This window comes from Orcinus orca, chromosome 2 (assembly GCF_937001465.1).
Source record: "Orcinus orca chromosome 2, mOrcOrc1.1, whole genome shotgun sequence".
NCBI lineage: Eukaryota > Metazoa > Chordata > Mammalia > Artiodactyla > Delphinidae > Orcinus > Orcinus orca.
This window is the reverse complement of record NC_064560.1, coordinates 133,346,389-133,360,321: the sequence shown is the minus strand read 5'-3', so window position 1 is coordinate 133,360,321 and position 13,933 is coordinate 133,346,389. Positions and strand designations below refer to the sequence as shown.

The following is a 13,933-nucleotide window of genomic DNA, read 5'->3' as shown; positions in this document are numbered from 1 at the left end:
AGTGTTCCTAGCAGCATTATTTACAATTGCCAAAGTGTGGAAGCAGCATAAGCATTCATCAACAGATGAATGGATAAAGAAGATGTGGTATATATATACTACTCAACCATAAAAAGAATGAAATTCTGCCATTTGCAGCAACATGGATGGACTTGGAGGAAGACTACTGTATGATATCACTTATATGTGGAATCTAAAAAATACAACAAACTAGTGAATAAAAAAAAAAGACGCAGACTCACAGATACAGAGAAAAAACTGGTAGTTACCAGTGGGGAGAGGCAATATGGAGATAGAGGGAAAAAGGGTTATTATGGGATCATGTGAAATCATGTGTGTGAAACCTTTGAAAATTGTAAAGCGCTATAGAATTTAAAGAGTCTTACATTCAATTAAAAAAAAAAGAAAAAAGAAAATAAAAATAATCTATTATCCTAGTTTTCTGTGAATTGTTAAGTTCAGGGTTATATTATCTTATTAAGCAATTTCATACTTTTCCTTGACATTTTTCAGTAATATGCTCCCCTCCCACACTTTTCTGATGAAACTAAAGAAGGTCAAACATCAGAAAGAGAGGCTATTGTACTCTATGTCTAGTGGTCCAAGAAAATAGACCTTTGTCTTTTGGCTCTGTATGTATACTGAAATATATTCATTCTACCCTAACATATTATACGTGACTGTGTTAGTTTGCTAGGGCTAGCATAACAAAATACCGTAGCCTGGATGGCTTAAGCAATAGGAATTTATTTTCTCACAGTTCTGGAGGCAGATGACTATTCCCTTGCTGCCTCTTCACATCGTTGTACCTCTGGGCATGAATGCTCCACAGTCTTTCTATGTGTCTTAATCTCTTCCTCCAGTCAGACTGGAGTAGAGGCTACCCTAAAGGCTTCATTTTTAACTTAAAGGCCCTATGTCTAAATACAACCGCATCCTGAGGTCCTTGGGGTTTGGGCTTCAACATAGGGATTTTAGTGGGGACACAATTTAGCCAATAACAACTACATTCACCATTCTGCCATTAAAAAGTAAATTCTTTAAGATTTTGAGATTATGCTAATGACCATAGTTTCAGTTTTGCTAATACAGTACAATGGAATGTATGTGTATGTGTGTGTATGTGACATATTTGTTCAAAAGAAGCTACCTTTCCTCAGGTTATCTCAAGGCTGTGGGCTGTCAAAGTGCTCCACAAATATGCAGTTTAACAGTTACTAAGAATATAGGTCAGTTAGAGATACTGTACTGACATAATTTGGGGACAAGCCAAGCAAATTTTATAGGCCCAATAGAATAAAGTTGCTTAATTATTTTTTTTTAACTAAAAACTAGATGATTTCATCAATTGTATCATTAACCAATAATCTGTGGCTTTGTAATCTTGAAAACGGGATTGGTTTGTTAAAATAGAAGTTTTTTAAAACATAGTTTTACTAGGTTTTAAAAATCAATTTTAAACATCCTTTATTCCATCTACTTTTGAACCATGTGCTTATAATTTTTAAAGTATTATACTTTAGCATTAAGAAAATTAGATTGGCACTTATATTTCTAGCCAATTAACAAAAAGTATGGTTGGAAAGTAGCAAAGCAAATACTTTACAATTTCACTTGTCAATGATATTTCATGAAGTTAATTAATTTCTGTCATAATAAGATACAGTAAAAAAAATATATTCTATCACTTACTTTCTAAATATAGCATACATCACTGTTTTGATTTCTGACAGCAGAACTGATATTCTCCTGAGGTGTCAAATTTGATTTGATTATTCAATTTAAAAACCTACAAAGTGTCTTGCTGATTTAGAAAAAATGCTTTTTCAGATTTTATGTCAGCTTAATGTATTTCACCGTTACGAGTTCTTTGAAATTTTGTGCATTTTTAAATGATTCTATTTTAATTAAAAGCCTCTAGATATTATCCTTGTTAGCAGAGCCAGTTCCTCCCAGAATTTATTAGTCATATTTATGTTTTCTTCATGCAGCTGCATTTCTAAATCTATATTTCAATTTATGAATATCTTTATTGCCCAAGCAATAGTGCTATTATTCACATTTTTTAAAGTGTCCTAGCAAAAATAAAGTAAATGTCACAAAAGCGAGACACAAACCTTATTCTAGCATACTCTGCAGCCATTCTAAATGATGTTTCTGAAGAACATTTAATGACTTCAGAAAAATACTTTGGTATATTAAGTTTAAAATCAGATTTAACAAACAATATTTTATTTATATTACTCCATACACACACTCACATAGGAGAAATAGAAGATTAACATTAACTCTGAGTTAGTTAGGAGCTGATAGATTTTGTTTTTTCCAGATTTTCTAAATTAACACATATTACTTTTATAATCAGCAAGAGAACAATGTATGTTATTCCAAAATAGAAGCACAGCTGAAGTAATTGATTTGGGGAAAAGCTAGGCCATTAGATTATGCAATCCATCTTTTTAAGGCGTTTTAGACTCAAGTCATTGACTCCTTCAATAAACAATTATTGAACTATTACCAAGTATCAGCATCTATTCTATATCAGGTTTAACAGTTGATTCTGGAGACACTTGAGGAGGGCTATGTTGAGATGATTACAAAATGGTTCCCACAGGTATACGATGCAAGTAAAATCCATATAATGTGATAGATACTATAGCAATAGCCCTAAGAAATGCTATAAGCATATCAGGCCAGGGGAGCTATGTCAGACTACATCACAAGAATTGAATTTATCTGAACCTTATTAACTGAGTCCCTCAAAGAAATGTCTGTCTGATTTAGAGTTGGTTTCTGTGACTTGAACTTTTGAGCAGGGTGGATATAAACGACTATTATCTTGAAAAAAAAATTTGCAAATTTTTAATCTAACTGTAGTTGAACAGTTTTATTCAAAAAAGCACATTAATAAACATTTGCTATATTTGGGTGCTAAGCGACAGAAGGTGAGTTAAAACAAGAGTCTTGCCCTCAGGAAGCTCCGGTTCTAAATCAAGTGTTTTTCTATGTCTTGTGTAATATGGACACTTGTGATAATTTCATTTAAAATTTTTGTTTAAAATCAGACAATAAGAATTAGAAAATACATTGTTTTCCTTCTTTTGTATTGACTGTGAGGAGGGTTAGAGCTAAATGTTTCAATGGAAATCGTGGATATTAGTTGAGATATTTGCACTACTTTGTTTTAATAAAAATGTTTCTAATCATTAAAATGGCTTCATTGTTTTTTGAAAAGATGCAGGTGATATATCATAAATTAAAACCATGTAAATCCATTTATCATTTAATTATGAAGTATTTAAAATTTTATATAAAAGCAAAGAAAATATTGGTAAAGGAAATAAAGGTTAAAATGAATCTTCCTCATAGGTGACTTAAATTGTTGTATTTCTCCAAAGCAAGTGAAATTTATTTCAATAATTAAATTTTTTTCAAGTTCAACTTGCAAGGTTAGATGTAGATGGATATGTACTGAAATAGAATAAAGAGAATACAAAGATGTGCTGGGAAGTGATAGGACTGCTGTGGCATGGACAAACTAAACAAGCATTCAAAACTAATTATCTATACTTGTCAACTTCAGCATTCAACCACAGCAGCAAAGTGCAAAGGTTAAGGCACTCTAGAATGTTCTTCCTTTATCTAAAAGAGTAAGTACATAATTCTTGTCTTGAATATATTCTGAAATAAGTCTGAAAAATAATGATTTTTTCAGTTTATGAGGACTCCAATTTTCCTAGACAGTCTGGATGACAAACTTATTGAACAAAACAAAATATATGTATAAAAAGTATGTATAATATCATATAAATATAAAGGATTTATATATTTAAAATAAACACAAAATTAATATTTAATTCAAGAAGTAAATATTCTACTTTGAGCTGTATGAGGTAGAGATTTTTACTTCGAATGTATGTGAGATCAAATGTGTAAATTCAGTTTAAAAATAGTAAAGTATGGGTAAGAAGGTTTACTGTGGTTGCAATAATATGATTTTTTAGGATGGTATGTTTGAGGATAAGAATTGATAAAGAAAATGCAGCATGATAATTAGATAAAATATGGCTTTAATTCCATATAAATGACCTCATTTTAACTATGCAGACTTTCATCCTAGTGGAATATGAATTTTATAATAAATGAATTTTAGAAATAATGCCATTTAAAATTTTTCTAAGCCAAGAAAAGCAAATTATTTTTTTCTTAAACTATTAAAACTATTTTTCCTGGTTATGTCACGAAGAAATAAATCTGCCAAATTCTTTCCCTTAAAAAGTTCATTTTCCAAATCAAGCATCAGAAACCACACACGAGAAATTTCAGCTCAAAAAATATTTTTTTCCAGGAAGGAACCCAAAAAGCAACTTTGGATTAACTGTACCTCCTTTATTCTTTCTTATTAGTTTTTCAAGATTTAGCCAGTGTTTTATAAAATGTACTGAATAATAGCATGTAAAGTATCACAAAATAACCTGTACTAAAGAGAATAAATCAGGTTACGGAATATTATCAACTGATGGAATGTATTTGATATTCACAGTTGGAAAATATTTGGCTATGAAAACATGTAAGATCCAACAAGAATGGAGGAAAAGTTTGTATCCCTGGAACCAATGTACCTCAAAATAGGATTAGAAGAATTGAATCTTTATTAAAAAATATATATATGTGCTGCTGTTAATAGTTTCTGAATTTGAATGTTGGATTGACTTAATAAAAGCTGTTGTGCACAATTAGAGTTGGCAACTCTAAGCAATAGCCTTCTGAGTATACTATAGTCCAAGGAAAAAGTGTTTCAGTCTGTTTTCTACAGGGGACCTGAGCAAATTTTATAATACCTTGGAGTCAGCAGATTTTAGTTCTTATTACAACAGCAGAGTCAGAGTGATTACTGTCCAGGAAGGAATGATGTTTAGGAAATCAAGTCTAAAGAAAGAACATAGTATAAAATAGAAATGTAAATGTAGGTATTTTGCATGTGTACAAAAAGTAAAACCTTCAACATTTTGGACAAAAAATTTTAAAGTTCACTTCACTCATGACTTTAAGCATTAGAGAAATGTAAGTTAGAAAGTACTTAAAAAATTTTAAGCTAAACACTGGAAGCTGGATCTATTTTTTCTAACCCATTGATGAATATGAAAGCAAATAAAAATGTCCTCCAATAGCTGAGACAATTGACATTTTAGAAAAATATAGGTCTAGAAATCAGTACATGTACTCAGCTCCCAGACTGATTAAAGTTCTTAAAAAGCAAAATAATAGAGTAATAATGGAAAGTAAAAACTACAGATGAATATTTTTCTGATCTCAGATTAGAGAATGCCTTTCTAAGCAATATAAACAAAGGCAGAAAAAGACATTTATAAAGCAGCTTGAAAGATATAACCCCATAAAAAATTAAAAGATGAATGACAAAAAGCATGTGCCTTTATATATAACAAAGGAATGACATTCCTTATATATGACAATCTCTTATTCATTAATAAGCAGAGAGCAAATATTCCAATATAAAATATATGAGGAACTTAGAATGTAATATTCAAAAAAAGAAGACATACAAGTGATCAATGAGCACATTAAAACGTTTAACCTTGCGTAAGTAAAAATTAAATTGAAAAATTTAATTATTGCCTATAAGTTAATTTCTGGGCGGGGCGGAGAATGTTTAAAAACTTGGTGCTCTCACATATAGCTAGTGCATGTTATTTTTAGCTTAAAATAACCTTTATTTTTATTTACTCTTGCTCATATAGTTTGTCTATCTTCGTTCATTCTCTTTGCAGATCTGTACTCATCTAAAGCTTCAAGTGTAGTCACACTGGTGTCTGAGTTTATTGCTCACCCAGATCATCTGTAATTTTATAGTTAAATGCTTCTCTGAGGGCCTCCTGTCCTTTTGAGAGTCTCTGACTCTAGGATCATATTTGTTTTTTCTTTGAATTTTTGAAATTTGCTTTCTTAAGTAAATCAGTTTTTCTTCTTGGTGAAAATTAATTTCAGTTCTTTTCTGTTTTATTTTCCATGAAAGTATCGGCAAGACAAGGCAACATTTTGTCACATTCTCAGGTTTTAGCAGAACAGTATTTTGGCAGATGACTGTATAGTTGATATCTCCATTAGGATATTATTTTTCTGTTGTGCCAGTTTTGTGTCATTAACTTTATTTAACCTGGTCTTACAGACTATCATTTGTGAACACTCTTAAGGAAACAAACAATATAAAATGGTTATCATCTACATTAATCATCTATCATCCATCCATGTATCCATCCATCATCTCATCCATCCATTATCCTCATGCTCACAACTTTCAGTGATTAATTGTATAAAAAGGAGGCCATTCTGGGACCATATTTTCAAAATTTCCAGTTTCCACATTGGTATATAATTTCTCTGCTCTTCAGTTTTTTAGGCTGTAAAATGGTTGTACTAGGTGTAGATAGGATCCTTTCAGCCATAGAATTGCACATGTTTTCTACTCATTTTTCTTTCTCCACCATCTGTTTCATCTGGACAAAGCATATAGTGCTTCCAGACTGTCTTCCATTCAAATTGGGTCATTCTCAATCCTCTTTCTGATTACTGATTGTGAACTACTAGACACTAAATATGCATCTGTTTTTGCCATTCATGCTCTTCTTCAAAGTGTCTGCTTTTAATTATCTGAGCAATTTTCTTTACCTTCAAATTTTAACTTAAATTCTTTTACATTTGTTGTATAGTCCTCCATTTCCCAGAGTGTGTTCTGTGGAACACTAGCCATGTGAAATGTTAGGGTATGCCGTGTGATAGAAACAACAGCAGCAGCAGCAACAACAACAACAGCAACAAATGATAGGGGTTCTGAGATCAAAAATGTCTAGAAAGTAGTGGGTTAAATGCATAAAACTTTTGTAGGACTTCCAAGTGCCTTCAAATGGCTAGTTTATATCGAGAATTTAAATGCTAAGTTAATTTATAAGCTATAAAGAAAAATAAAATGTATGCACTTATATCTAAAACTATTTCAACATCCAGCCCTCTTTTGAAGGCCATCCTAAAGGATTAACATTCAGCTTTGGAAATTGTAAGTACCTCCACATACTTCTGTACACTCAAATCAGTTTACAAGGAGTCTTGATTAGGGTAGTGAACCTACTTTCCAAGATGGTATTCCTTGACACTGCCAGAAGTCCATTATTCCAGTAATGTTAGCCAAGAGTAAAAAAAAAAAACCCAAAATTCATGAATATAATTTATACAAACAGCTATTCACTCTCTACATCCTTTTTTTCTTTTCCGAAGTTCAAACACCCAGAAGGGATTAAAACCACTGAATTCTTTCAAATCCTTCAAGTTTTCTATGTATAGTTTCAAAGTCACCAGAGATGCACGTCAGGTTTCTTTTAGGTATTATCTGTTGTTCATTCTCTTTTCACTCAGCAAAAATAGGGAGCAGTTGGCAAACTGTCAGATCTCAGGTGCCTACTATTCAAATTGCAATAACCAACTCCATAGCATTTTCTGCTTGTTATGGGGGAGCTCCGGTGGTTCTGAGATTTTTTTTTCTTCTTCTTGTTTCCCTTTATTCACTCCCTTGCATTCAGTAATTTACCAGCCTCTTAAAAGTGATTCTAATTCTCCAGAATTAAAATTCTTTAGAAGTCTCTCTCCCTCCCCTGCTTTCTTCTCAATTATTTCCAACATCCTACAAGAATCTTTTATACTATTGAGAAATCAGAGTATAAGCAGCAGTTATTGTCCCACAGCTTACTTTCTTCCTATACAGGACATCTAAGTTCCTGTCTCATATAACTGATGACTGCCTTAAGCCCTTCCTCTGTAGCGATCCCATCTAATCTCAGTTTGAAACATCTTTGCATTACTTATTTCCAAATGTATTTCTGACCCTCCTCTCTTTCCTGAACTCTGGGCTCAAATATTCAACTATAGCTATTATTTCTAAGTTGAATGTCTAGAGGCATCTCAAACTCAACATGGTCAAAGCAGAAATCTTATTTCTCCCCAAACTTGCTTCCTCCTTGTCTTCTCGGTCTCAGGCATCAGCACTACCATTTGGCTAATTGCTCAGAAATTTAGGAGCCTTTCACAACTCTCCTGTTCTCTCACTCCCCATAAACCTCTGATTCATCAACAAGACCTTCAGTTCTGCCTCCAAATTAGATCCTGCATCTTTACATTTTTTAGTATCTCTACTACGACCAGAGTCGTCCAAACTATAAATGTCTCTAGACTGAACAACAGCTAATATCCTACCTGGTGTCTCTGCTTTGACTCTTTTCTCTTACACACAGAGGCAGAGAGTGATTTTTAAGAAATGCTAATTAAATCGTATCACTCCCCACTTTAAAATCTTCAAGTGGTTGGACAGTGCACTGAGAATAGAATGAAAGGGTCTTTCAAGGGTCTTTCAAGACCCTTTGTGATCTGGCTTCTACCAGCTCTCCGACCTTATCTCAGGCACTTGCCCCTCTGTTCCTGTGCCTTGAAAATGCCAAGTACATTCCTATGTTAGTTCTTTGCACTAGCTGTTTCCTATGCCTAGGGTGTAATTCCCCCAGATCTTCTTAAGGCTGGCCCTTTTCTTTCATCCATGTTTTGGCTCAAATATAAAGTCAGTGAAAACTTCTCTCATCTTTAGTTCAAAACTTCTCTCATCTTTAGTTCAAAGTTGTGCTTTTTCCACCATCCCCCTCCACAAGTCACTCATTACTATTGTATTATTGTTATTCACTGCAATTATGATTATCAGAAATAATCTTATTTATTGTTTTCCTTTTTTTCATTTTAATATGATCTGTTATGGTAGGAACCTTGTCTGTCCTCGCAGCTGCACACCTGGTGCCAGTAGTGCCTGGCACAAAGAAGGCCTGAATAGATCATTGCTGTATCTACAGAACACGAATGTCTTCATTTCTCCTGAATCTCAAGCTTTTTGTAAGGCCCTTGTAAACTGACCAGCAAACTTTTTTTTTCTCGTGATAGGAAATTGTGGGAAAATTGACTTATTCCAACTTTAAAAGAAAATGAAATACATTTTCTGACATTAAAAAAAAAAACCCTCAGAGAATTCCAAAGGGCATTCATTGCATTAAGAATAATTCCACTATTCTCCTAGTTTAGCTGAATCTGGTACATTAAGGAAATTACACTTTACCATGGATGAAGCGAATCACTTTTTAAGTTAGTTAGGACGGAAACTGCCAACACACATGTAGACCTTCTCAGACCATCAAATCCAGGGAGAAAATCAGGTCTCTTCTAGAGCAGTGAATGACACAATGTTTTTGGGGACATTCAAGACTCCATTACTGACCCTGGGAACAAGGCTCAAAGAGAAAATCACCTTGCAATGTCATGTCCTGGGTCAGAAACAGAGGTGAAGACATAAATAAACAAATATTATAAACAAAAAATGCAACTGAGTGCAAAATAAAATATGCATATTCGTTTGCCTGTGTGTGTGTGTGTGTGTGTGTGTGTGTGTGTGTGTGTGTGTGCTTGTGCTGTATAAGGGGAAGGACTAGGTAAGTGCAGAAGTGGGCTACATAATTTACCTGGCCCACTGCAAAATGAAAAAAAAAAAATTATTACGCATTCCAAGATGGTGACAGGCAGCAGATCGAGGCCCTGTGCAGCTACCTGCACAGTTACACACCTTGCGCAGTGTGTGAAGCACGCCCAGGTGGGAGGAGAAGATTAGAGTTCATCTGCAAACACCACACCCCTCATCTCCCCACCCCCGCCAAAACTACAACAACAAAGGCAACAACAAGAAACAGCTATCAAAACTAAAGCAGATGGTGTCCAACTTTGACGGTGGCGCTAGTGATGGCGGTGGCGGCTGAGAGCATCACTCCTAAAAAGCAGACTTTAGAGTGATGGCAAAGGAAAGAAAACGGTTTCTGAGGCTCCCGAAGTAGAAACGTCAGACACAAAGAATAAGGTAAAGGGAAAGAGGCCACATCAGACCTTCCTCCTTTGTTTATGTAGACAATGCCTTCTCGTTCAAAATCCTGATTTCAGTGACTTGTGTTTGGTCTGGTGCCTTGGTAGCTGCGGTGGAGCGTGTGGGATTGGGGATCAGGGTGTGTCAGAGTCAAAAAAGGTAGAGACAGGTTTAAATACATTTCCGTGGACTGGCTTCCTACCCTGTTTGGCAACAAACCCAAGGGCTCCTAAAAGGAGCCGGGATGTACGTGGGTTCCCAAGGTCCCTCTATTTTCATCCTCCCTCGACACTCCGAAGGTAAGACCCACGGAGAACCGCAGGGCTGGGCATTCTTGGGTCCAGCACAGGTCACCTCACTGGTAGAAGTGCGTAGTCCTCGGACATTTGGAAGAGGTGGCGGGGACTGTGGGGACCGTGAAGCTCGCGGTCCGGGGCAGCGGGTTGCAGGAGGTGCGCCCCGTCCCCTCCGTCGGCAGTCGGGAAGCCGGGCCAGCGGAGAGCGGAGTCTGGGAGGGGAGGGTCGGACCACGCCCGCGGAGGCGGCCCCGGGCCCTGCCGCTCGGTCCTGCTCCGGCCTCGGGAGGCTTAGGCCCCAGGAACCTCGGGCGGAGGGGGCGGCGACCGGGAACCCTGCGGCCACTGCGGCCGCACGGCCGCGGCTCTTGCGGCTCCGGTGCCTGCCGGGTGGTGGCTCCGCAGTGCCCGCCCCCAGCTCCCCATCCCCGCCCCTCGCGCCCCCTTCCCCGCCCCCGCCCGGCGCCCTGGCCTCGCTGACCCGCCGCCCCGTCCCTCCGCGCGCGCCGCGGCTGCTGCTCCTCCGCGCGGCGACGCCTCCCCCGCGCGCCGCCCGCGCTCCCGGCGGCGCAATCCTCCCGCCTCGGCCATTTTCCCTCCACCCCCTCCCCTCCTGATCCTCATCCCCTCGCCCTCCCCCCGCGCGGGGACTTTTCCGGAAAGTTTTTATTTTCCGCCTCGACTCTTGAAGAAAGAAGCTCCCGGCTCGGCGGCAGCAAAACTTTTCAGCTGTCCGGACCCGCGGCCCTCGGCGCGCCCGGCCGAGCGATGAGCGCCCCTCCGGTCCTGCGGCCGCCCAGCCCGCTGCTGCCCGTGGCGGCGGCGGCGGCGGCCGCGCTGGTCCCGGGGTCGGGGCCGGGGCCCACGCCGTTCCTGGCTCCCGTCGCGGCCCCGGCCGGGGGCATCTCGTTCCATCTGCAGATCGGTCTGAGCCGCGAGCCGGTGCTGCTGCTGCAGGACTCGTCGGGGGACTACAGCCTGGCGCACGTCCGCGAGATGGCTTGCTCCATCGTCGACCAGAAGGTAAGGCGCCGCGCGGCTCCGAGCCCGGCGCCTCCCAGCCGCTCAGGGGGCGCTGCCAGCCCGGCCGCCCCCTCGCCGCGCCAACTTTCCGGCTCCGGGGCCTCGGCCGGGAGCCAGCCTCGCCGGCGCGCTGGAAGGGTCTGGCACCCGCCGAGGTTGGACGCCCGCATCCGAGGCACTGCGCTCCCTGTTGTCCAGTTCTCCCCTTGCCCCATCCTCTTATATTCCCGATATATCTAGGGTCTGCATCCTCCTCACCCATTTCCATCCCTTTCAGGACATTCCCAGGTATCTTGCTCTTTTCGGGTCGCGCCTCTCCCTTCCCCTTAAGACTTCCCGGCTCTCCCCTCTCTTCCTTCTGCACCCTGGACCAGCACATTCCTGGCGCCGGAATCCTCCTTCCTGCACTAGAGTTCCCCCGGGGACACGCTCAGCACGATTTCAGCACCCCTCCCCTCCCCTTCAGGCCCCTCTCCCAGCTCAGATTGATGCTGAGGAGTTCCTGGAATGATCTGGAGAGGAGGAATTTCTCACCTGTCAAATAAGCTTTGAAGAGAGAATGATTGACTCGGCCAGCTGTGAAAACAACTGACCAGACCACGACTACCCACTTCCTTGTGGTCTTTTATTCCCAACCTTTTGTGAACATAGGAGCAAATTTTTCAACGATAAATCTGAAAGTTGCAGTCTTCTTGATTTTGATTCCTAGGGTACTGATAGTGGAGCGTTGAAGCTGGGACACAGATATGTAGATGGTAGGGGTACTGTCCAGGAGCACCCGAGGCTGGCTGTGCCCTTAAGTTTGAGGCTGTGGGACTCTGGACAGCGGCCACCAAAGGCAGGGTTGAAAAAGGGCCATTATCCTGGACCAGGCCACCCGAAGAGGAGACTGAGCCCGCCCACCAATGTTTATAGTGCAATTCTGAATTTCAGGTTGTGTCTGTAGCCATCCAGAGGGATGTTGCATGGAAGGGGGTGATAAGAGTATAAAGGAAAGGGGGCCATGGCGCCAGTCTTCTTAGTATAAACAGCAAGTGTTTAGGGGTGGAGACAGAGGTCTCTAAAGGTGCTGAATTTCAACCCCTGGAGGACTGACTAGTACTTACCTTATGAAGATCACTTGAATAATCATGAAAGCTTTCTTTAAACTATTTGGAACAGAATTTGCTAAACCTGCCTGTTGCAAATTGTGGCACTGAGCCCAGGAATATTAGGAAAAGCCCCAGGGAAAAAATCACTAATCTAAAAGTTGTGAAAGTTCTAGAGGCCAGACTAAGGTAACAGCGAGTGCCAGGAATTTTTGTTTATTGAACGTAGTGACATTTTGTAATGCGTGTTACTCTTAAGTTTTTGCAACTTCCACAAAAATTAGACAAATTTTGTCTAATTCTGCTACGAGTCATATCATATGACTTATCATCAGTATCGTGGAGTGTCTGTTGCAGGTGAAAAGGAGCATTCTCCTAGGCACTGAAAGCCTTCCCTTAATGGCAGTTGTAGTCTACAACAATTTTCACTGGGGTGCAATCCAGTTAATTAAAGGACAATACTGAATAAGCATATAAGCAAGGTAAATTAAAATTTCTTTAAAAAGCTAATGTAATTGTATAGAATTTTAATTGAAAGCGAGTGATAGAGTTACAGGTAATATTAAGTTAATATAGACAGACTGTTTTTGACCAGCTTTAAAACACACACACGCACATACATATACACACACCTTGATGGAGTTTAGGATGGGGAGAAACATGTATGGTTCAAGAGGTTTACGACTGAAAATTGATTAGAGAGCGAATTCTTATCTCAGTAGCTACCAAGAGGGATGTTATATGGAGGGGGTGATATGCGTGCAGAGGAGAGAGGCAGCAAGCACCTGTGGAACACAGTGGACCTGAGGGTAGTGGCTAAGATATTTAGAGAAAGTAAAACTGTGAAAAGGCCTTGCAACTAAGATGAACTCAGATTACTAGGAGTCTCTGTAATCGTCCACATAGAGATATCAAACCAAGGACATCTGAAAGATGGATTTGCTGCGTGGAATATGTTTTAGAATGCCAAGAATTTTATGGCAGAAGGAAAATTGGAGTTCATGAGCTAATGGAGTCCTGAGCCAAAGCTCTTGGGGAGAGACCTGGAGAAATACTGGAAAAGGAAAATCATCAGCCCTGGTGACTGAGATATAGGGGGAACCCCTTCCTTCTATATTTACTCTAGTAGTTCTGTCCCGAAGAGTTTGAAACATTTGACTACTTGGGATAGCCAGAATAAAGATCTCACTTACACTTTTTTTTAAGGTTATGGCAAAGGGAGAGTTAGATTTAGAGATGTGGATTTGACAGTTATTTATGTACAGGATATTGTAAGTAAGTATTTACTGGATTGTGGGTCTAAATAGGAAAATTTTCATCTATTTATCTGTCTTCTGTCATCTATCTTGAGATACAATTATGGCCCCAACAAGATTAAGAGGGCTGAGTATCCATCACAGGATAGCAGAGATCACTTTGTTTTGTGACGGTAGAAATGGAGGAGGGGTCAATGTGTAGTTAAGGAAGTAGGAGGCGGTCCTTTGTTCCTCATTTCAGGTTCTCTTGAAGTACTTTTTCAAGATACTAACTCTGAGGAAGGATGACAGGAGAGAAAAAGAGAGAGAGAGGAA

General features: G+C 39.4%; 2 protein-coding genes across 2 annotated transcripts in view; both read left to right on the top strand.

Moving 5' to 3' along the window:
* Positions 1-10,199: 10,199 nt before the first annotated feature.
* LOC105748662 (uncharacterized) lies at positions 10,200-10,868 on the top strand. Its single transcript, XM_012537564.1, has one exon. It carries the CDS (start codon positions 10,200-10,202, stop codon positions 10,866-10,868), a length of 669 nt encoding a protein of 222 aa, XP_012393018.1.
* PRKD1 (protein kinase D1) overlaps positions 10,737-13,933 on the top strand; it is a 332,705-nt gene continuing 329,508 nt past the window's right edge. Inside the window, exon 1 of the mRNA XM_004282149.4 lies at positions 10,737-11,274. Within this exon, the coding sequence (XP_004282197.2) occupies positions 11,020-11,274 (255 nt within the window). The 5' untranslated portion in view covers positions 10,737-11,019. The remainder of the gene's footprint in view (positions 11,275-13,933) is intronic.

What these genes read in the sequence shown, in the direction of transcription:
- LOC105748662 (XM_012537564.1), top strand. Translation starts at nt 10,200, where the DNA reads ATGTACGTGGGTTCCCAAGGTCCCTCTATTTTCATCCTCCCTCGACAC.